The following is a 25,094-nucleotide window of genomic DNA, read 5'->3' on the forward strand; positions in this document are numbered from 1 at the left end:
CTGTTCCACTCATATCTAAAGAACCACTCATTGGATTTTGATGAAACTTGGTACATAGATGCTCTGAACATATGCGCAGATTTGATTAGTTTTTGGTAATAATCCGTGGTTACTAATTACCTAATTTGCATAATGATTAGTCAATTTTCGGTTTTTCCACTGATATCTCAAGTACTAATCATCACATTTCAATGAAACTTGGTACATAGATGTCATACGACACTGCACAAACCTGATAGTTTTTATGGTAATATCAGTACATATTAATTACCTAATTTGCATAATTAATTAATTTTCAGCATTTGATATAAGTAGTTAGCATTACATTTCAATGAAACTTGGTACTTACATACTCAAGGACTATACAGAGATTGATTGTTTTCGATAAATATTTATGCATATTAATCACCTAATTAACTAATTTGCATAATTAGTTAATTTTCAGCTTTTCCATGGGTATCTCAAGTACTAATCATCGCATTTCAATGAAACTTGGTACATAGATCCTTTAGGACTATGCAGAGACCTGATTAGTTTTCGGGTAAATAATTGTGCATATTAATTACCTAATTTGCATAATTAATTTTCAGCTTTTCTACTGATATCTAAAGTACTAATCATCACATTTCAATGAATCTAGAATTATGCAGACCCAATTAGTTTCCGGTAAATATTTGTGCATATTAATCATCTAATTTGCATAATTAACCAACTTTCACAGTGACACTGATATCTCAGGTACTATACATCACATATCAATGAATGTACATGGATGCTGTAGGACAATAGACACACCTGAATAATTGTGGGTTACAATCTGTACATATTAATTACCTAATTTGCATAATTAACCAATTTTAAGCTTTCACACTGATATCTAAAGTACCGTAAAAACTCACTTGACGTAAACTTCCTCATGTTTCACGGTAAAAGCAAAGGTCGTGGCCGAGTTGTAACTCAAAATCTAAACAAAGTCATCAATCAGTGAGTATTATGACAAGCAAAACAAAACATCAAGACGCGGAGAAGAGGTCAGCACAAAACTAATAGGTCAAAAGACAAAGCTGTCTCGCACTACCTAGGAAAACTTGCGAATGTTCGAAGTACAGGTACCCATTGGACAAAAGATACATGGAAGTTTAGCAAACTATCTCCCCGACCCAGTGCAATGTATCCGGTTAGAATCAAATTCTGCCGTAAATTCGCCCTTGGATTAAAAAATAAAATGGGATTTAAGAAAATAAAATGGGACTTTTAAGGTGTATTTTGGCGTCATTTTTCGGACATTTCAATCAATCCTGCCGGCTAAAATATAAAATAGAGTAAGTTTTACCGTAGTCATTGACGTCTGTCTATTCAAGAGTACACGTGTATGATTTTTATCGTGACTAGCGTGAGCGAGTAAGCTTCCTTTCGAGAATGAGCTGTTATCACTGTAAACAATGTTAAATTATTCTTCAGATGACCAGTTTATTTTTTAAAAACAACTAATTTTTTTATTTAAAAAAAATCATGCCGTTTTCGCATCAAAATCCAAGCCAAAATATCGTACTACAACATCAATCTCTTCCGCATTGCGCTCAATAACATTAACATATTTAAATAAGCTATGGTAATTTGAACACGTTGGCATCATCCAGCTTTTTGATTGGTTAATTAGCGATTTGACCTATTTGACCTAAGAGAACATGGCGGATATCCTACAGCATCAAACGTTTATACGAGACCGGAATCATTCGCTTACGATGAAACTAAGTTGACTTTTATTTGTATTTCATAACCATTCAACAAATTTATTTTGTGTACATTATTATAATCACTACTGAGTACAGTAATAATCAACAATTCAGAAACGCAGCATGCCGAGATTTTTGTGTTCGTTTTTATTTGAAACTTCGTTTATTTAGAATATATTTTCGTTACCAATAAAATAAAAATCTCTCAGTCAATCAGAAACCCGGATTCATGCCTTCGAGGAAGGTCCCGTTTGAACGCTCACATCGGGTTTTTTTTCGTTTGGGGGAAAACTAAAACTGGTCGCAATTTTCGAATAAGAATGAGTCGGCAATTTTTAGTGGAGTCGAAAATTTGGAGGTAAATAAAACACCGAAAACCGGCAAATAAATAGGCGACCGAATTTTTAGAGGGGTCGAAATTTTGGAGTTTTCACGGTACTAATTATTCCATTTCAATGAAACTTAGTACAAAGATGCTCTAGGACAATGTACAAACCTAATTAGTTTGGGGTAAAAATCTGTTCATATTAATTCCCTAATAAGCATAATAATTCATAATTTTTTGGTTCTAATCACATTTCAATTAAACTTGGAGACATAGATTTTCTGTTACATTGCGCAGACCTCATTAGTTTTACACTCAAATCTGGTCATATTAATTTTCTGATTTGCATAATTAGTTTTCAGCTAAGTAATTTCGAATTATATTTAATGTGTCTCCAATACTCTCAGCACATGGGAGTTCTTTCTAAGCTTTCTTTGATTTTATTTAACATTCATTTTACACCTATTTTTTGTTGCAGAAAACATCAAATGGAGAGGATTTTCTGCTATACGACAGTGCAGACAGTGATCGACGCATGCTCCTGTATTCAACTGCTAAGAACATGAGGTTGTTGGAGAGTTCAAGTGACTGGTTTGCTGATGGGACCTTTAAAGTCGTGCCTGAGTTATTTTATCAACTGTACACTGTACATTCTTTAGTTGCAAACAGGGTAATTCTGTGTGTTTACGCACTACTACCAAATAAACAACAAGCGACATACAGAGATCTTTTTCACCAGCTTGTTAACCTCCGGCCAAACTTGAACTCGCAAAGTGTCCTTATAGACTATGAAATAGCTGCTAAAAGTACAATAGAAGATGTATTCCCAAACACAACGATAAAAGTATGCTTTTACTACTACTATCACAAAACATTTACCGTAAAGTGCAAAGTAAAGGCCTACAGGAGAGATATCAGATGGATGCTGACTTCACAGTAGATACCAGGATGCTACGAGCTCTTGCATTTGTCCCCGAAGATGAAATTATTGACGCTTTTGAAACATTGCAACAAGAACTGCGAGATGAACTTGAGTCCATCGTAGATTATTTTGAAGACACCTATATTGGAAGATTGCGACGACGTGCCAGAAGATCACCTCGATTCCCATTCAGTATGTGGAATAAGCACGTCCGAGTTATTGACTACCTTCCACGCACAAATAATGCTGTAAAGGGGTGGCATAACCATAATATCTGGCGATTTCTGGATGTATTAAAGCGCGAGCAAGCAATGAATGACGTGACAACACGTGAGTCACCACCAGAATCAGAGATATTGTGAATGATTTTGAGAATCGTCATGTGTTGGAATTTTTGAGAGAAATATCCCATAATCTCCAGTTTTAATACTAAAAACTACCAGTAGTGTGTATAAATATCATTATTTTTAATTTTGTGTACGAACTAACTAACACTTATTTTATTACTTTTTTTTGTGTAGAATAGAAATTGTACATTTCGTTGTTATTAGTATTATTTCTAATAAAGCAGACAATACCTAGTTGTCAACTTATTAATTCATCTCTTTGTCAACTTATTATAAATTCATGTAAATAAGTGTTTGCCGACGACACCTCGTTATCAACATATTAGTTCATCAACTTATTATAAATTCACGTAAACAAGTGTTTGTCCTATGGGGGCGTTTGTCCGGGGGGCATTTGTCCAGGATCCAGAGTGGCTTTATGCATGTATTCATATGAGTAACATGCATTGCCCACTGTGAGCAATATGTTATGAGTTTACATTTCCTGGCAATAGATAACGGCAATACTTGTCAAAAACAGAATTGCTTTATATGGAATTATTTTGTGATTGTGTAAGTGAAATAGCCCACATGGAAATATACAAGTCATGTATATGAATATGGCAAATTATGGTCATAACAAATATTAACCAACAGTGTTAAATTATAGGCATATATTTAGTCACCGTTCGTACGCAGTCTGAAAACGGGGACTTACAATGTATGTTTTGACCTCTGTGTGTGCGTCCAGACCTGTATCTTAGAAATGACTGGACCAATCACAATCAAACTTCACACATACATCATACATGATATTATACTTATGCACATGGTGAATAGCAGCCATTTTTGTTCTAAAAATCAACAAAACTAAGCATTCTTGACTGTTTAGAGATGGATTTTGTTCAAACTTGGTATATAGGTTGGACATTATAGGACCTTGATGAACATCATTTTGTTTTCAGATAAGATTCAAAATGGTCGACTGGTGGCCATTTTGTTTTAATGAATGTGGTTCAAGTGCCATATCTCTGACTTGCTGTGACTGATTATGTTAAAATTTTGAATATTCATTATACATCATGTCATAGATATACAGATATACTAGTTTGACGATCCTATTAAAAATGACCGAATGGTGGCCATTTTGGGGTTAAAAAATCATCCAATATCAAGCATTTATGGATGGATTTTGTTCAAACTTGGTATATACATTAGGGACGACGTCAAAAGATTGATGTCGGATAAAAAACTTAATTCCTTTAGTTTTTTTCCAAACCCCCCTACCCCCCACTGAAACTTAATTGATAAATATTGGTCATGGCGTCAGACTACCTTCACCATTAAATACAAATTGATAATTGGACAGTAGTATAGCATAGCAGTTGGTTGTCGGGTGGGTGTAAAAAGATTTTACAAATGCACCTCATTTGACGCAGATTTACACTCTGTTTTTTCCCTTTTCGGTTATTTCTGTCCATGATTGGATAGAAAAACAAACAAACTACAAATACTTCAAGATTTTTTTGACTTCATTAAAAAATAAAATCGTTTTTGTAGGATGGAAACTTTTTGAGGTCAAAACCCCCCACCCCCAAACTAAAGGAAATAAGTTGTTTATCCGACATCGATCTTTTGATGTCGTCCCTTAGACATTACAGGTTCCTAATGCACGTTATTTTATTTTTTAGATCAGATTCAGAATGGCTGTCTAGTGGCCATTTTGTTTTAATGAATGGACTTCTAGAGCCATTTCTCTGACATGCTTTGACTGAATATGTTCAAACTGACTATGTTCAAATTTTATTTAATTTTTATATGGCTGATTTTGTTTTAATTAATGCTGTTTTAATTAATACTCGTTTAACGATCATAGACAAATGTTAATCATTTAAATGTTGAACAATCATCATAATCATATTCCTGACATGTTTATATTCCAGCTATACAAAACTATATATCTTAAATTCGATAACTAACAGGGACTGTGGCATACATGCCTTGTCAATGAAAAATGTGGAGATTATTAATTAAATTATTATATTTTATATTTGACAGCTACTGGTGCTGGTGACGTTGTTGTAAAGAATCCTGATATGGGAGCTGTACTGGGAGGTGTAGAGGCTGCCGCTGCTCCTATACCCGGACCTAGAAAGAAGTGGACAACACCGGGATCTACAGTTGTTAATGTTTTACAAAAAGCAGCTATTTCGGAAACAATTACAATAGGGAAACAAGAAATTGGTAAGAACTATGGCTTTGTGTAGTGAATGAGATGATTTTGAATAGTCAATATCAGTATTCATGTATTTTTTCCCCATTTTTTTTTACACAGATGCTGCCACGAAACCTGAAGATAGGGCTCTGGGCGTGACAGTAGTGAAAGATAAACCTGTCATAGCCAGCAAACCCATCAATAAGGGTACTATAGTCATAGAGAAATCACCATCACCTGCCAAGGGACAAACCATTGTAGTGAAATCAACCATTGTTGAAGGTATGATTCCAAAGTATTGTTTTCATTCAATACCACTGTTTACCTCAAAACATTTGTTAGAGTATAGTTATAGCATGTTATTTATACCAAATGATTTAATACTGTTACATATTTCAACTTCTGACTTTCTAAATCTAGTTGTATAGAACTTGGTGAAACCCCTTCAGACATATGTAAACATGCACAATTTAAGATGTCACTGTTTTTAATGATTCTTGTTATCTGAATCTTGCTACAGATGAAGCTGGTGAAGTTGAAGAGACGCTTGAAGTGCCGAATGACAAGAAAATGGACACAGAAGATGTTCCTGCAACGAAAGACGCATGGAGTAAAACAACTGATAAGAAAGATGAGGCAAAGACAGAAAAGGATCAAAAGAAACTAGATGATAAACAGGGCGAGGACAAAGATAAAAAAGATGATAAGGAAGAGATGAGCAGTTCTCGTAAGTTTAAAACTTATTGGGAACATGGTCAGTTGTGCTTTGTCTATTGAGATGGTTCTCTTTTTCCAATGCTGTGTATCACAACAAACTCGTACATGTACCTTGCTTGCATTTGATTGTCTGCTTGTATTTGCATGCTGCTGTTTTCTTAGAAGATACATAGCTTTTTCTTATGCTTTCAAAAATAGGTGTTGAAGTGATAAATGCAGATATAGACCTAGATTCCACTCCACTTTGGAGCTCAGTTGAAGAACCCCTTAGCTTGCTCAATGAAGATACATCAGGGAATCCAGAGATAGGGCACCCTAAGACACCAAATAATACACCTACCCAAGGAGAGCTGTCTATGTCAGACAGCATTTCTCCCATAGAGTTAGCTTGTATAAGTATTCAAGTTGCAGCAGAGATTGAGAATTCAGGAGACACAACTAAAGAATGTAAAGATTATGAGAGTGGTGTAGACAGGGAAGTAAACAAAGTCTTAAACTCTGAAGGCAGGTTATAATTTGTGTTTTGCAGTATTTATACTGAAATATTCGTGTAGTGTGTCATTTTCTAAATAATTATATTCTCATAAGTAATTATTTAATAATATTATAAAATTATTTAAATTTAGCCTCACTAGTTATGAATTACCAATAATATTGGTTTTACAGATACAATGTTGAACAATGAATTCCAACCGATACAGGGCTCAACACTTCTTAGCATCCCATCTGAGACACTTTCTAGCAGTCAGGAAATAAGCACCCCTAGGACACCAAATAATACTCCCAATCTTGAAGAACCACTTAAGTTAGAGAGTATTTACTTATTTGAAGTAACAAGTTCCAGTTACCAAATGTCAACTATACAGACAGAAGATAAGTCAGATAGTGAGTTAATTCTAGGTAGTGAGAATAGTAAACAATCCCTATTTCCATATTTTCTGTTATACAGCTATAATACTCGGTATGTTCTCTATAATGTTATAGTTTCTCTAGTAGTATTATATTTAGTTATTCTAAGTTTGCATTTTCCTAGTAAATCTTTCATTTGCTTGTTTTTTTGTTTTTTTTTATATCTTTAATATAATTTTGCTGCATTTTGATTTTTTGCCGTAATGCTGGATCCATTCTGCTTTCTTGTCATTTTGCTTTAGTAGGTGCTGCGGTGAGAACAGACTCGACTGATAGTAATAACAAATCTAATTCACGAAGGGGTCTCACCTCACCTGATGGTGATGCTTCAAACAACATTGATATAAGCATCCCTAAGACACCAACAAATAGTCCTGCTGAAGGAGGATCCCTTAAGTCATTGAGTATTAGCCCTATGATGAGTCCAAGGAGCCCAGTAAAAGCTGAAAATGTCTTGGTTGATGGTGGCAGCTCTGATAATGATTCAGTGGAATATGTATTAGCTAGAGAGAGTAGTATAGATATAGAAAGGGAAAAACAAGCACTAGAAGAGGAATTAGAAAAAGGCATGTTGTTGTACTTATTTTATTTGTATTGATGATTGCACCTATTTAAGAAAACCTGAAATATACTATAAACAAAAATCAAATATCCTGACTGGAAATATCATGGAATTTTCACTGGGGTTATCTTGAATTTCATCATATTACAAAGATTTCTCTAGCTTGTAATGTTGATTATTTCATGTCTATTATGTGTTATTCATTAATGCATGTCTCATTGCCAGCTGCACTCTATTTTGTAACAATGTTTATCTTTACTGCTTTAGTATCTCACTCATAAATGGAAGAGACTTGTATTTCCATTAGTGTTGGTTATAATTAATTAGTCCTTTTTATTTGTATCTAATTATGTATGTGTTTTATTTAATTAGCCCTGATGGACCAGGTGGAATTGGATGATGTTGATGAAGATGAGGAGGTTAATGATGACAATAATCAACTGTAAGTGATATACATGTAGCTGTCCATGTACATGATGATTGTGTCTGAAAGTGTTGAATCAAGTACGTTGTATGTGTAAAACTCATCAAATGTGCTATTCAATTCTAATACTTTTGTATGTATCTATTTGTACAGTTATCAAACAGCAAGTGCTGGTGTTGTACTAGGACTACAAACTGGATTCTTTGATGCTGATGTCAAGGTCAGTTCACAAGCATGTATGCTGGATATATAGTAGATAATATTTGGTAATCGTAGTCCTAAGTAACTATTAAAAATAGCTAGACGTTTCGAGCAATGGCTCTTTATCGATAGCATAGAAGAAAATGTATGTATGCTACATCTTAGGGTAGCATTTCCTATAGAAAAAAAAACCTCTCCTAAGGGGCCACCCCGCGCACGCATACGAGGTGTGATCTGATATTCCCACAAACGTTTCCACTGCCACAATGGGCCGCCGGAAGCTTGTGGAGAGGTGGGCGGGTTCCACAGCCTTTCTGGTAGGTATGATTAGGTAAACAAAGTGGTTTGTACAACCCTAATAGTTTACTACATCACCTACCAGAAAGTCCGTGGAAATAATGAATTCCATTTATTGCTCGTAGGCAGAGTAGCACGCTCACCGAAGGTGGGGAAGCTCCGGCGGCTGAAATGTATTTTTTTCGACCCCAAAAAGGAAGGTCCAAAAACAAAACTGAGAAATCTAAAGTTACTCACCGACAAGGAGTCTAGTCCCAGGATAAAACAATTAGGTGACTCTTCAGGGACCGGGTGCCCGAGGGTAGATTCCCCCCAATTTAGGGAGGCTACTAAAGTCGGTTCACTGAACAATAAATAGGGCCCCCAACAATTTTAATGCATTGAAACAGTATATTTCTAGGGTTCAATAGCGGTGAACGAAAACCGGTAGCGTCAGGCAAAGGAGGCTGGTTTCGACTGAAGGCACTATCGCGCTAACGCTTTCGTGCATAAGGCCCCTTGGTGGTGCGGGCTGGGTCAGCGAACACAGTCTGACTCGTCGCCACTGGAACCAACCTGTAGAGGCCCTCCTGCAGTGCTTGGAGGTCTTTCAGGTAATAGTTAATGAAGACATTCTGAGATCTCCAGAACCCTGCTCGAGCGAGGCCCACGCACCTCGTGTGCCTTCACCTGGTGGTGTTCTAAACGGGCCGATAAAGAAGCAGTTAACCTATACGCTTCCATGACCGTATCAACAAGCAGGGTGGCTCTGTTTGCCCCGCCCATAACAGACAGATGGAGACCGTACATTGATTTGTGTGACGGAAGGGAGATTGATCATCTCAGTCCCTCTATTAGCAAGGTAGCCGATTGTTTCCTATATCTTTGATCAAGCAAAACATACATTTTCTGTATGCTGCATTTGCCATATTGGCAATCTGCTCCGCTAGGATTACCCTTATAATCACTTTTGTAGGTTTTGTGTGTGTGTGTTCTAGTGTTTTCACGTAATATTTTTTCTGTGATTTTTTTTTTTGCTTGGCCGATTTCGCTTACACTTGGCAGGCAGGCCCACCGTTGCCATAGCAATAGCCAAAAAACTGTTTTTTGGATAGCTTCGCGCCAAATGTATCTCCTCCTACAAATTTGCGATAAAACACCTTCTCATTCTACTCAGCTTGAGTGTGGGCGCAAAGTTACTATTTGATTTTTTAGTCCCTGTTCGGACGAAGTCCGAAAACGGGAACTTATGTTTTGACGTCCGTGCGTCCGTCTGTGCGTGCGTCTGGACCTGTATCTTAGAAATGCCTGGACCAATCACAATCAAACTTCACATATACATCATTCATGATATCATACATATGCACGTCAATTTGTTCCACGATCTGATTCAAGATGGACGAATGGCGGCCATTTTTGTGCTAAAAATCATCAAAACCAAGCATTTCGTGGCTGTTTACAGATGGATTTTGTTCAAACCTTGTATATACGTTGGACATTATAGGACCTTGATGAACATCATTTTGTTTTACGATCTGATTCAAGATGGCCGAATGGCGGCCATATTTGTGCTAAAAAATCATAAAAATCAAGCATTTCTCGGCTGTTTACAGATGGATTTTGTTCAAACTTGATATATACATTAGACATTATAGGACCTTGATGCAAATAATTTTGTTTTTCAGATAACATTCAATATGGTCGACTGGTGGCCATTTTGTTTTAATGAATGGGCTTCTAGACCCATATTTCCAACTTGTATGCATGGCTTGTTTATATCTTTTTTCATTACCTAGAAACCTAGGATCACCAACCAGCCTACAGTCTTGTTACTTTTATGTCTACTTCATTGATGACAGAATAGTTTTACCACTTCTGAGTCTGGGTGTTATTTGTACTAATTAGAATTGATTCACATTATATTATTTGTGCATTGGCTTGTGGCCTGATTCATTTTACAGGTCTGTATGTCTCACTATGCACATGTACATGTTTTCATTTGTGGATTGTATGCATAGACTGGAACCCAAGATTTCATACAACAAACATGTGTTTTATCTAATATATATTTGCTGACTTAATCTCAGAAATGTTTTCTATGGCTCACACTTTGAAGCCAGTATGTACATTAGTAACACAATTTTCAATAATTCTCCTTTCATTACTCTCACTTTTATAGCTACTGAGGACCTGTTCAGAACCAGATCTTTGTAAATTATTCCGTACCAACATCGCTCTAAATCCATTCTTTGAAGCTGAAAAACAAAAAAATGACTTGGATTTGGAAGATATTGAAGATGAAGATGATGAGGATGAGGATGATGCGGTTGAAGAGTCTGAAAATGATATGAAGGAAGGAAAAAGCGCTGACGTTGATGAAGACAAAGAAGATGGGTAAGACTGCATATTTGTCACCTTCCAAGTTCATGTTTTGACCAGTCACTAAGTTCTTCATTAAGTCTAAACTTCTTGTTTCCAGTGGCGAGGATGAAGATGACATGGAAAGTATCAGAAAGTCATATCAGCATCTATTGGAAGAAGGAGATGACGGTGAGTAAGATCTAAGTGTCTCACACAATCCACTCCGGTATCTATTTCATATATGCATTCATATATTGCACAATATTCTTCTCACTGCAGGCTAGCGTGCTTGCCTCCCACCCCAAGCAGAATTGCTTAAATCATTGATGTAAATATAATAAATGTCTACTGCGTGTGTGACTCTAAAATGTTGCACACATACAACACCAAACATCCATCAAAAGGATGCCTAATAATGTGTATGTGATTCTATTTTGCTTATAACAGATGATGAAGATGGTGTTGTCACTGATAATGGTACAGAGGAATTAGATTCTACAGAAGAGCTACAAACATTTATTAGGAAATCTACAAATAAATCTATGGAAGGTAGTGATACACTGACTGCCAATGGTAAAGACAATGAGGCTCGAAAAGACAATGAAGATAGAAAAACTAGTGGTATTGGGGATAGCATAGAAGATGATGATGATGTTGATGATGATGATGATTTGGAAGGTGCTATTGGTGGAGATCCAGAAGTTGTGGCTAACTGGGATTCAGGATCAGGTGAGCTGCTGTAAACAGTAACTAGTAACTGTTTTCTGTATAAAACACGTCTACATGCAGTTTACCTCCTACTAAGTTATTGTACCCAGAATCAGTTAAATGTACATGTTACAGGAAGTAAATAATGTTACATTATAAATTATTATAAGACAGTGCACTGCCCATTATTCTCATTGGTGATCTGTACCACATGCAGTCCTGTTATCAGCCGAAAATTGTATAGTGTTTGAGGTCAAAATGGTGTTTTCAATAGTCGAAATAGTCAAAAGGACACAATAGTGAAATTGGCCATCAGTTAATCCCTCAAACAAACATCGGTACAGCATATGCACTGCTGTATTTTCCTATACCTAAGTCTTCAGATGATGTATTGGTTGTATAGTCATTTTTAGAGAATGTCTGAATCACAGAACAATTCTTAACACATTTTACCTCTGTAATATTTTATCAGGTTACGTATTCCTGGTCATTTTCATCTGCACCATTCATTATTCTCTCAACCTTGATATAAATTTATCAACTCTAGTCAAGTATTATTTGCTGAACAGTTGATATAGAGTTGTGATATCATTTTCAGCTGTATAATCTTGCAAGTTTTGTATTTGTATAGTTGTATTTTAAATCTAGTAGACTGTATTTGTACTTCATAAGTAAATCCAAAATTTTTACTGACAATAACAATGTCTTTTATTTGTTGTAATAATATTCCTATCATTGTACCATTCAGGTGAAAGCGATGATGAAGAAATGCATTCAGATGATGATAATGAGAGTGTATTCAGCATGTTAGAAGAATCTAGAGCTAGGTTGGAAACCGAATTAGGGTGTGATCAGTTCATGAAGGCATATAAATCAATAGCGGTAAGTCAGCTACATTGAAAATAAATTTTGATACTACCATAATATTAGCAACAAGAAATCCTAATTCCCTCAAAAAATAATCAAAGTGCCAAGTTACAAGGCATATTAACCCGGTCATTTGTCATTTTTTGAAACGAGTTACATCGTGACTGATTTCAACTATACACTACTACTTTTTACAATCAACAGCAAACACAAATTTGATAATAATATTATTCATATACCATCAGAATAATTGATAGGTCAAGTCTATTATTACCCAATCAGAATATTGTGTGATAGTAACATACCGGTAATTCAAATTCTATCTATGCATATTACTGACAATAAAATCACAGTCAGCTGGTGCACACGTGATAATAAAATAAATACGATTTTGGCATTCCAGCTCAGCAGCCAATCAGCAACGGCCTATCGCTTAGATGACAATTTCGGTTTCAAATACCCCGGCTTAGTGTTCTAGGTTCTTCGCGTAATTAGGTATGCAAGGGATTTTCCCACACAAAAACGACGAATTCGGCCGAATTTTGTTATCAGTTGGCTTAATATAACTCAACTCTTGATTTGTAGGAATCTGAAAAAACGCGTTTCACAACTTGTCTCTTATTTAGTTTTATGCGTCATTCAAGATGGCAACCCATATAGTAAATATCATATTTATTTTATTATCACGTGTGCGCCAGCTGACTGTGAATAATATGGTTTGTTGTCTAGGCAATACATGAAGATGAAGATGAGAATATAGAGGATGGATTCAAAATAGTTAGTGGTATACTAGGAAGAGAAAAAGAATATTTATATCCTAAAATATTACAGTTGGTCATGGCAGATGGAGCTTTTATTGAAGGTAACGAGTTAGTATGCTATGTTGATGTTTATAAGTAAATATGTTTATTCTCTGAATGTATTTTAATATATATATTATGTGGTTATTACGAAGATACCTCAAATTATGCACGAAGACAGTACAGCGGGAGTATTGACTGACGTGCAGCTGAGGTCGATGTGCAGCGTACTGTCTGAGTGCATACCCTGAGGTATTCTCGTAATATATACATCTATTATTTCCAAGCATACATCATGGGAATGCATACATCATGGAAATCCAAAAAGTTTAGAACAGAATCAGCGAACTTATTTGTGTGGAGTGCGGTCAAACCCTGATGGCAGTCATGTTTGTTTCTTATTATTAGAGGACACTTAGGCGTGTAATCTTCCCATATTTAGAATTTGCATTTCTTTATATAGTAGGATGAAAATACCCCGTAAAATACCGCGAAATTCTGGCACGCTGTAACTTACGTGGTTACGGTGACAGATGTATAATGATATGTATTATATATTATAAAATATAATGCTTCACTCCCATGTGCAAAGCCTACAGTACCCCCGGTAGTGATCATTCATATCAAGTGTTATCCCCAAAAGTGTTAATGGGTAGCAGTGTTATTCTGTGATTTACTCAGCGACTCTGTCAGCTTATTTGCAAGAATGACAAGTGGAAAACAACTCAGAGACAAAACCTTGACTGATTTTTGGCTCAACGGACAGGGGGTAAAAAACAGCTGTTACGACCCTACCTGATTTCAGTTCGGTAAAATAGGGTAACTCACAAAAGATGGAACTGTAGCTCCATGGTTTCGCGTTAACACCACAACGAACGAAATAATTTTGGTTGTGTCTGTGCATCCGTGTGTACACATTTTCACGTTACCAGCTTTTTCTCACACATGTGTGATTCAATTCAGTTCAGAGTTGGTACAGAGACAGGAATTGATGGTGCTATGATGCACATCAAGTTATTTTTTTGATTCTTCAAAGTTTCACTGTGTTTTTCTTTGATTTTTAACATTTTTCCTTCAAAACTGTTGGGAAATCCGACTTTTCCCAAAATTACCCGAGTTTAATCCGAGTTTTGATGACGCATACGCAGTTCTCGTCTCGGTGGAAATCACAGTCATTTTTGTGTGAGGATATTGTATTTTTATTTGCGCAACGTTTATATGGACAAAATTGTGTCTCATCAATTTCAAGGTAAGGAACTGTGCTGGTTATGGTATTTATAAACTTTGTATTATCGTTTGTGTTTCGGGTTTGGTGATTGTGAAAAACTCTTGCTAACCTGGCGAGAGCTTCGCCAGAAAAACTGCCTTTCTATTATTGTTGTAGGAACTGATTATGTATTGTGTAAATTGAAAGTTTACCTCGTGATTTAAGAGGTTTGCAGTGCTCTCACCGGGATTCAAACGTCGTGGTGGTGTCGGCGCAATGCTGCTTAGAGACACTTGCCAGACTTTCCCTCGCTCAAAATCATTATCGCCATGCTTGATTTCCGCAACATTTACATTTGTTTATGATTTCTGCAACATTTACATTTGTTTATGATTTCCACTGCTATTGTTTTATGAGATGCATCCTCGCTGTTCATAAACAGCCATAAACAAGTTTAGTTGGGTCGGCATGTACTCACTGATCACGCAATAGGCGAAGTTAAAAATATGTCGCTGCTCAGGAGAGCTTGCCCACAACGCTAAATGTCCCAAATATAAACGTACCGGTACGTTTATTTTTTCCTCAGAAAAATTCCACCCGGTACATTCTTATTTGGAACGGTACGTTTATTTATTTTTCTAAATCGGGCCGATTTTAAAAAAAATCATGCCTTTTTCCCCCATGAGAAACGAAGCCAAATGATCGCACTAAAACATCGGTAAATCTGGTCTTCCATGTTGCTTTCACCATGAGGTCGCTGAACTGTCATATTTAAATGCTTTATGGTAATTTGAGCACATGGGCACCATCCAGCATTTTGATTGGTTGATTAGCGACTTTACCTATCTGGTCAATAAACACGCCTCGTACGCATGAATAACATGGCGGATATCCATAGCATCGAGCATTAACATGTAACCGAAAACATTTGCTTACGATAAAACTAAGTTGAACTTTACTTGCATTTCATAACAATTCAACGAATTTATTTTTTGTACGTTAATATAATCACTACTGAGTACTAATCAACAATTACAACACTTCGAAAACAAGTAAGCTACCGTACCGTGATGATTTGCTACCAACAAAAAAATAATGCATAATAAATATTTTTTGTTGTCATGTGAACAGTTTTTTTGATTGACTTTAATTTTCCAATATTTCATGACGCTTATTGTAGAACCAAATTTAGGCCTTACACTCCTCCTTGACGCCTATTTAAACGATTATATGGCATCTTGTCGCCAGCCACGAATGTCACACTTGACAAACTTGATCGATACTGCCGACCATTCCATGCATTTTTTTATCGACGCACGACGGTACGCAAATCAAGAAAAGTATTGTCCTTGCAACAATTTCGTGCAATACTTCACCACTATACAGTGACTGATTTTAATTTTTATTCAACATTAAAACAAACTACCGGTACAGTGAGTTGTTCTATGGTCGTATAAAAATAAAATAAACTACATTAAGATACAGTAAAGTTAACCAACTAAACAGAATGCTAAATAAATATTAAATAATATTACAAACACATATAGAATCACAATAAACTTGTACGATACAGTACAATACAATACTCTAACTACTATTGCTAAGGAGTGGAAAATTACATTCACATTAGCGTCATAACTATGGAAAGAATATTTTTATATTTGGTGGAGCTGCTCATATATCATTTGCATACATTTTTGTATGTATTGTGCAGTTTCCCAGCCAGTCCGACTCGAGTAGTGATTGGTTTGCTATTCATTACATCTTGCAGCCTTTCAAACAGTATATTGCTAAACATGCATCAATTGATGTCCATGTATATTCCTAATTGCTCAGTGTAAACTGCAATTTCTTTCTGGCTGGTATAAATATATTAAGTAATATGTTTTCGTACTGAAAAGACGGTACACAAATATCTTTTTTAGCTCCGCTGTCGACTTTGTCGAGCGGAGCTTATCATATGAGTGATTGTCCGTCGTCGTCGTCGTCCGTCGTCATCCGTGTCAATGTTTTACTTTTTCGACTTCTTCTTGAAAACTACAAGCCTGAATGCTTTGATACTTGGTGTATATGTACCTTGGGTAGACCTCTCTGAGGTTTGTTCATTTCATCTTGATATCTTCAATTCTCTAATTTTGGTGAATATTCTTGAAATTTTTGGTAAAAAGTGATATTTTCAACCTCTTGTTGAAAACCGCAAGTGCAATTGCTTTGATATTACATATATAGGTACTACATGTGGACCTCTCTCAGATTTGTTCATTTTGTAATGATATCTTCAATTCTCTAATTTTGGTGAATATTTTTGTCATTTTTGGTAAAAAGTGATATTTTCGACTTCTTGTTAAAAACCGCAAGTCCTATTGCTTTGATATTACATATATAGGTACTACATGTGGACCTCTCTCAGATTTGTTCATTTTGTGATGATATCTTCAATTCTCTAATTTTGGTGAATATTTTTGTCATTTTTGGTAAAAAGTGATATTTTCGACTTCTTGTTAAAAACCGCAAGTCCGATTGCTTTGATACTATATATATAGGTACTACATGTGGACCTCTCTCAGATTTGTTCATTTTGTGATGATATCTTCAATTCTCTAATTTTGGTGAATATTTTTGTCATTTTTGGTAAAAAGTGATATTTTCGACTTCTTGTTGAAAACTGCAAGTCCAATTGCTTTGATACTACATATATAGGTACTACATGTGGATCTCTCTCAGATTTGTTCATTTCGTGATGATATCTTCAATTCTCTAATTTTGGTGAATATTTTTGTCATTTTTGGTAAAAAGTGATATTTTCGACTTATTGTTAAAAACCAAAAGTTCAATTGCTTTGATATTACATATATAGGTACTACATGTCGACCTTTCTCACATTTTTTCATTTCGTGATGATATCTTCAATTCTCTAATTTTGGTGAATATTTTTGTCATTTTTGGTAGAAAGTGATATTTTTGACTTCTTGTTGAAAACTGTAAGTCCCATTGCATTGATACTATGCATATTGTTCATTTTCGAATGATGTCTTCAGTTCTTTAATTGAAATGTGCATTGCTAACAGGGGAGCTATCTCAGCCGATAGGCTGCTTGTTAATTAAATTTAACAGCTAATGGGAGCACATATGCTACAACCTCTGCTTACTTTTGACTAAATGTGTTTTTGTTTTTTTCAGGTGCAGAGCCAGAATTTTTTTCTCGGAAAGCAAAGTCACTGAAACTGCATATATTACAAAAGCATACTATTCGCTATATTGTATAAAGTTTCGCAAGTTGTCTTTTTTTTTTTCTTTGAGAAGTGCTGTCAACCAAAGCATAAAAGTTCAATTTCACACGATTTGTTAATAAAAACTTGATAATATTTTTCTGGATTCTTGCACTTTATTTGTATCATTGTCATATGAGAAGTACTCTTGTCCTTATTTAGAGATATTGAAACTAATTCAGGGCCACAAACTACATGTAGATCTGTACATGAAGTACATGGGAAGTAAAGTTGTTGACACAGGTAATGTACACCAAGGATCATTGCAGTTTCTCAGTTCCTCATCTGGTGCTAGTACTTGTATGACAAACGGTATCTTTGCCCTGTTACTGTTTAAAATATCAGAAGTTTTTGGCTGGAACAGTTCTGTGATTGACAGTGTTCTTGTATTAGGAATACAGTTGTACAAGGAAGTTTATCCAAACAGACACAACACTGACTCTTCAACATATTTGCAGATTTGATTTGCATACTTGCATGTCATTTTACCTGTTGTACTTGTTTGTTGCTCTCTGGTGTTCTTTCTGAGACCAGGATGGAGAGTGCTAAAAACTTGAAAATGCCATAGAAATCATGTTTGCCAATTTATGTCTGCTAAAAACTGAACAAATTATATGTTGCAACTTTTAAATGACAACAAGTGAAGGCAGTGTCATTCATGACTTGTTCAATTGAATACATTTTTAAAACTTGGAGGCCATTTTTTTCCTCAAAAATCTAAAAAAAAACAAGCTTTTTCTAGCTGTTACCAGCTTTTTCTCAGATATGTGTCATCCAGTTTTGTTCAAAGTTGGTACAGGGACAGGTAATAATTGTTTACAAGTGCACATCGCATTATATGTTTAACAAGTTATAAATTGTCTCAGAAAAGCCAAATGAATAAATTTTTACCCCACCCCCTAAAATTGTAACACATCAATTCTGAACAATTAATAATGGAATTTTAATACAGCTCATAATGAATTAATTCACTCTGACACAAACCCAGTTCAATATAAGTTTTTAAATTTTTTTCTGAGCCGGAGCTATGACATGTCATGTCTTGTTTTTAGCTCCGCTGTCGACTTTGTCGAGCGGAGCTTATCATATGAGTGATTGTCCGTCTCCGTCGTCCGTGTCAATGTTTTACTTTTTCGACTTCTTCTTGAAAACTACAAGCCTAAATGCTTTGATACTTGGTGTATATGTACCTTGGGTAGACCTCTCTTAGGTTTGTTCATTTCATGTTGATATTTTTAATTCTCTAATTTTGGTGAATATTTTTGACATTTTTGGTAAAAACTGATATTTTCGACTTCTTGTTAAAAACCGCAAGTCCAATTGCTTTGATACTACATATATAGGTACTACATGTGGACCTCTCTCAGATTTGTTCATTTTGTAATGATATCTTTAATTCTCTAATTTTGGTGAATATTTTTGTCATTTTTGGTAAAAACTGATATTTTCGACTTCTTGTTAAAAACCGCAAGTCCAATTGCTTTGATACTACATATATAGGTACTACATGTGGACCTCTCTCAGATTTGTTCATTTTGTAATGATATCTTTAATTCTCTAATTTTGGTGAATATTTTTGTCATTTTTGGTAAAAACTGATATTTTCGACTTCTTGTTAAAAACCGCAAGTGCAATTGCTTTGATATTACATATATAGGTACTACATGTGGACCTCTCTCAGATTTGTTCATTTTGTAATGATATCTTTAATTCTCTAATTTTGGTGAATATTTTTGTCATTTTTGGTAAAAACTGATATTTTCGACTTCTTGTTAAAAACCGCAAGTGCAAATGCTTTGATATTACATATATAGGTACTACATGTGGACCTCTCTCAGATTTGTTCATTTTGTAATGATATCTTTAATTCTCTAATTTTGGTGAATATTTTTGTCATTTTTGGTAAAAACTGATATTTTCGACTTCTTGTTAAAAACCGCAAGTGCAAATGCTTTGATATTACATATATAGGTACTACATGTGGACCTCTCTCAGATTTGTTCATTTTGTAATGATATCTTTAATTCTCTAATTTTGGTGAATATTTTTGTCATTTTTTGGTGAAAAGTGATAATTTCGACTTCTTGTTAAAAACCGCAAGTCCAATTGCTTTGATACTACATATATAGGTACTACATGTGGACCTCTCTCAGATTTGTTTATTTCGTGATGATATCTTCAATTCTCTAATTAATTTATTTTGGTGAATATTTTTGTAATTTTTGGTAAAAAGTGATATTTTCGACTTCTTGTTAAAAACTGTAAGTCCGATTGCTTTGATACTATTCATATTGTTCATTTTCTAATGATGTCTTCAGTTCTTTAATTGAAATGTGCATTGCTAACAGCGGAGCTATCTCAGCCGACAGGCTGCTTGTTCATTATTGATTTCAAGACGAAAACCGCAAAAAACTACAGCGAAATCCCTGTGTTTGCCGCCATCTTGAATATTAAAGTTATCGTGATGCCACGAAGCGTCATAGTTTTCCCATTTCACGCAGTTTTCCTCATGAAATCGACCAAAATAATTGATGAAATAGTTTTGGGACCCACCGACAGTAGAAAGGTAGAAACTTAAGGCGAAAATAATGAAAAAAAAAACAGCTGTTACGACCCGACCTGATTTCAGTTCAGACTATATTCAAATGGTTATTTTTGGTCAAAAATTCTATTTTTGACTTCTTCTTCAAAGCCGGTAGCCTGAATGCTTTCATACTTGGTGTGTATGTACCGTGTGTTGAAATCTACTAGATTTGTTCATCCCATGGCCATATCTTTAATTCTCTAATTTTGCCAAATATTTTTATCATATTCGGTTAAAAATGGAATTTCAACTAACCACTATTTCCAATGCTTTGGTGTTTGTCATACATGTGTTTATTATTCCATTGACAACTTTGTGTGGTTGTTTGGCGATATTTCATTTAAAAGTACAAATTTAAACCAAAAGTTGTGGCATATACAGCACTAATCTTTTTACAATAGCCGTTGAGCAGCAACAGGCCATTGGCCTATTTTACCAGTATCTATTATTGTCAACATGATTTACACACATTAAACAAAAAAGTTGTACTGACACTTACAGTGACTGTAAAGAAGCATAATTTGGGTTGTGTTCAAAACTTGCATTCAGGCAAAGCAAATAAACTTATCAGGAAAACGACTCTCCCTATTTTTCTTCTTCGAAACATACCGGTACCAATATTGCATGAGAGATTAATAGGGAGGTAGTGTATTTTTTATGATCAGATTATTTAGGAACCCCAGAAGTTCAAAAACCCTTACATTACAAAAGTGTCAAACTTCTTGTTTAATAGGAAAGTTTTAGAGTCATTGCAAAGCCAAGATTGGCTACCCACACCCAACACTCAACATTTTGACCAATCAAAGAGCAGCTTGTTTGTTTACATGTTTTTTTGAGTTATCAAATTCTGCTCTGTATATATGCTTCAACTCAACTGTAATTTTAAATATTTCATGTCCAATACCCACGTGAGTTCCTTCTAATTTTTCTAACATTAATAAAATTCTTTATGTTGGCTTTTTCAGATAATGACTAATGATCTCCAAGTTCTGCTTTGCTGTGTTTATTTTGTTGACACATTGAACTTCCTGTATTGACCTGCTGTATATGTATTTACCGTCATATTCATTGAAAGCTTTAATTTCTAGTGTGAAATCTTAAAACCACTTGTGTCTATTGTTTATATATTGATTTCAAAAGATTGTTTTATTGTAAATCTTACATCTTCATGTCTACTGTCTACCATTCCTATATCTTGTACATTCTCACTCAATTTCCAGAAATTATCTGTATGATAAAATTAAAAATATGCAATTAGAAGACTTTGTAATTAATGAAAAAAAGTGTATATTAAATAATATAATCTCAGGCTAGTGTGGATACTCTAAGCTATGTAAATTCTAATTTTAAGTGTCTTTCATTGTTATACAGCTGTTATTAGCTGATACATGTGCTCATAATGACTTTGTCTATATTTCTACATGCAGAAATAATCTATTGTGCCTAGTGATAGTTTGTTTTGTACAAATACTGGGGTGAGAGTTTAGTATATGTACTAATATGCTGTACATGTAAACTTGGTATTGGTCCTGCATTGCTAGATGAATGCTATGCAATCACAATTACCTGCTAGGATATTCTGTATCATCAACATAGTGGCAGTGGGGGACTAATTTTAAAAACTACAATTTTGTATTACTCCATTCTGATAATAAGCATCACATGTTGACTTATTGGGTAATTAAAATAAAGATACATTTATTAACAAATAGTTAGCATAATTTCATGATGGGAATTTTTTTTTAGTCAGTCATGGTGTTTAGGAACTATTTCCTGTTTTATCAACGGTCTGAACATATCTAGTGAATTCATATTTGTTCATCCAGAGAATCGTAGACAGGTCATATTGTCAATATCAGACCATGGAGGTATAAAGCTCCATGATCAGACACAGTAATTTAATTGTCTCAGTCATCACACATTATTGGTTGACAATGCATGTACCATTATACACCAAAACTGAAAACAGTTAAGCTAATTTTTGTATTTGTTTGTATATTTACAATTTTTGTTTTTTATTTACATGGTTTGTATTTACTCTGTTGACAGGAATGTACAACAATAAGGTTCATCTTCACACTTGGTTCATTTATCCTTATACTGTAAAATCATTTATTTTCACTGGCATTTAATTTCAATATTTTGAGCATATTCACTGGATTTTACGTTAACAAATTTGCCAGTGAAGTAACGATTTCTATTGTTATTTTATACTTGCTTGTATATTTAATTCAGAAGATTTTAACGAAAATAGAGCAATTAAAACCTTTCTCTTATTTCTCTCAATGATGTAACACATTGAAAACTGAAATCAAAAAAAAAATATTACTTATCACACAATTTAGAAACTGTAATCTTGTTGTCACCTGCCGTGATTAGGTATTATATGCCCAGGTGGGATTGATAATGGATCTTATACAATGACTGTTTCATTCAGAGCCAGCTCTAGTCTCATCCCAGTTCTCTTTTTTTTTCAAATCATTTTTCAATGGCTTAAAGGTGGCTACATGAACACGTATTGGAAATATATGACTGAGTTATAACAGTAGTGATTTTATGCCACAACTTAATAAAAAGTTGTGTTGAGATGTCATCTACGAATATCACACTACAAAAGGTAAACTACACAAACCAGCAGAGGAATCATAAACAGCTGAGGGATCATTTTTGGCAGGGTCACATGAGAAAAACCTTTAAGAAGGTCAAATGAACCTGATCTCTGCATGTTATCATGAATCGAGTATGTTACAGGGTAGCTGATTGGTTCAAATACTATACAATGTATATATATATATATATATATATATATATATATATATATATATATATATATATATATAAAACTATTCCATTTGTTGTTCCAATCACAAACTTGATCACAAGTACACTGATTATTGTGTAAGCATAGCTTGTTAATTTGAGTGTTGTGTTGGCTTTTATTGCTTGACCCTGTAATCAAAATGTACTTAAGACTTCACAAAAATTAGAAATAAAAATGTATCTTCATTGTTTTAATATATAATGCTTATTTACGTGTATGTTACAAGATGGCTATACTACTAATGTAAGCTGTTGAAAATAAAAACTGCGAAGTTAACAGTTTTCATTCCACTGTGAAAAAAGGGAAGCAGGGAAACTAAAAGAGTAAATTTTCTCTACAAGGAAACAAAACTGCCTAAAAATAAACAATTACCTGTCAAAATTTGTGTCATAACAAATAGATTTTTCATCACATTTATAACCGATATAGCATACACTGACAAATGTGAATATTGGCACAGCATAACTTATCAAACATATAAAAAGCGTAAAAAGGTAACAGCTAAAACTGTTTTAGATGTATAAACCTACTAGGTATATGCATTAATGGGATTATCTATACAGAAGAATATAACCCATGTTGGACACAGGAAGTTGGATTTATTTTGTCTCCGACAGAAGTTGCATGTTATATGGCGTGTATGTAAGGGTGCCTCTAGAGGGTAGTTGCGCGTGCAAAAGGTGAGGCGCATTTTTGTCTATATGACAGTTACGTGTTCGCGCAAATCAGACTTACGCGTGGTATTTAAATTTGAAAACAAATGGATTGTACGCGTAAATCAGACGTACGCGTAAATCAGACTTACGCGTGGCATTTAAATTTGATAACAAATGGATTGTACGCGAAAATCAGACTTACGCTGACATTTAAATATAGTTCAGATCAACTGAAATGTACTATTAGCACTGTACTGTGGAGAGATGAGTTCTATGTGTTTTTAAAAGGCAAAAACATGTATTTAAAAACAAATCAACATCAGACTTTCGCTTAGGATTGTAATCACAGTCCATTGGTTTCCATTCACAAGCCGAAACACAACTATATACTCCTCAACTATAGGTGCGAAAGAACGGCGTCTTCAGAAAAAACTAGGGCGACTCCCGAGAAACAAAGCGAAGCAACGCAGATTGGGTGGTCGATAGTCAGAAAAAAAAAGTATTCCAGTTTGTGGTCGGAATGAAACAAACATATGGTAATAATCATGGGATGTAGAAGGGGAGACGAATCGAAAAAAAATAGCTTTCCCCATAGGAAAATATAAATCTCTTAAAGCCAAAAGCATCATAGGATGAGATGTTCGAGTACTGGCTGAGCGCCACGTTCCGTTTTTTTCGGCCCACACTAAATCCGTTCAAGACTCGAACGATATGTTTCGTCATTTTTTGAGCTTGAAACTGAATAAAACATGTTGTTTCCTGGAGTATTTGAAAATACTAGTGGACCGATAAGTTACAATAAAGATGTATGTTTACGCAATAGTAATGCCATTACGGTGTGTGTGAAATATGCTAGAACCCTGTTGGGTTATTAAAACTTAACTGGGATATAATAAATTTTACAAGGTTCTGTGACTTGGTCGTGTTGTGTGATTTAGAAGTAAATTCTTCTCCGTAAAGATTCTAAATGCTTCGCTTTGTTTCTCACCTTTCAAATTGTCTAAAAGTCCCCCCCCCCTCCGCCTGGCCATTTAATTGCAACCCCACACTATTGAGCATTCCACGTTCGATCTCAAATAGTGCCGCCCAGAACCCACATCGCATACAAAATAGAAAACTTATCACGGCGTTTTCCCCTAACCTCGGTTAGTTGTTTTTGCCGTGACCAAAATAAAAATTATATTTTCTGTGTTCTAATAAAGAGAATA

General features: G+C 34.9%; 1 protein-coding gene across 5 annotated transcripts in view; it reads left to right on the forward strand.

Moving 5' to 3' along the window:
• The window catches only part of LOC100369595 (serine/threonine-protein kinase Nek1-like), a 102,364-nt gene extending 79,426 nt beyond the window's left edge, over nt 1–22,938 (forward strand). For 2 of the 5 annotated variants that reach the window (XM_085497611.1, XM_085497613.1), the window contains exons 24-35: nt 5,368–5,553; nt 5,645–5,806; nt 6,045–6,251; nt 7,393–7,716; nt 8,085–8,154; nt 8,290–8,356; nt 10,793–11,007; nt 11,093–11,163; nt 11,422–11,703; nt 12,431–12,564; nt 13,279–13,411; nt 17,737–18,730. In XM_085497611.1, coding sequence (XP_085353737.1) covers nt 5,368–5,553; nt 5,645–5,806; nt 6,045–6,251; nt 7,393–7,716; nt 8,085–8,154; nt 8,290–8,356; nt 10,793–11,007; nt 11,093–11,163; nt 11,422–11,703; nt 12,431–12,564; nt 13,279–13,411; nt 17,737–17,822 — 1,937 coding nt within the window. In that variant the 3' untranslated portion in view covers nt 17,823–18,730. Of the gene's footprint in view, nt 1–5,367; nt 5,554–5,644; nt 5,807–6,044; nt 6,252–7,392; nt 7,717–8,084; nt 8,155–8,289; nt 8,357–10,792; nt 11,008–11,092; nt 11,164–11,421; nt 11,704–12,430; nt 12,565–13,278; nt 13,412–17,736; nt 18,731–21,374 lie in introns of those variants that run through there. The other 3 variants (XM_085497614.1, XM_085497612.1, XM_085497615.1) reach the window with 3 other exon arrangements.
• The last annotated feature ends 2,156 nt before the right edge of the window (nt 22,939–25,094 follow it).

This window comes from Saccoglossus kowalevskii, chromosome 4 (genome assembly GCF_978046115.1).
Source record: "Saccoglossus kowalevskii chromosome 4, keSacKowa6.1, whole genome shotgun sequence".
NCBI classification, from domain to species: domain Eukaryota; kingdom Metazoa; phylum Hemichordata; class Enteropneusta; family Harrimaniidae; genus Saccoglossus; species Saccoglossus kowalevskii.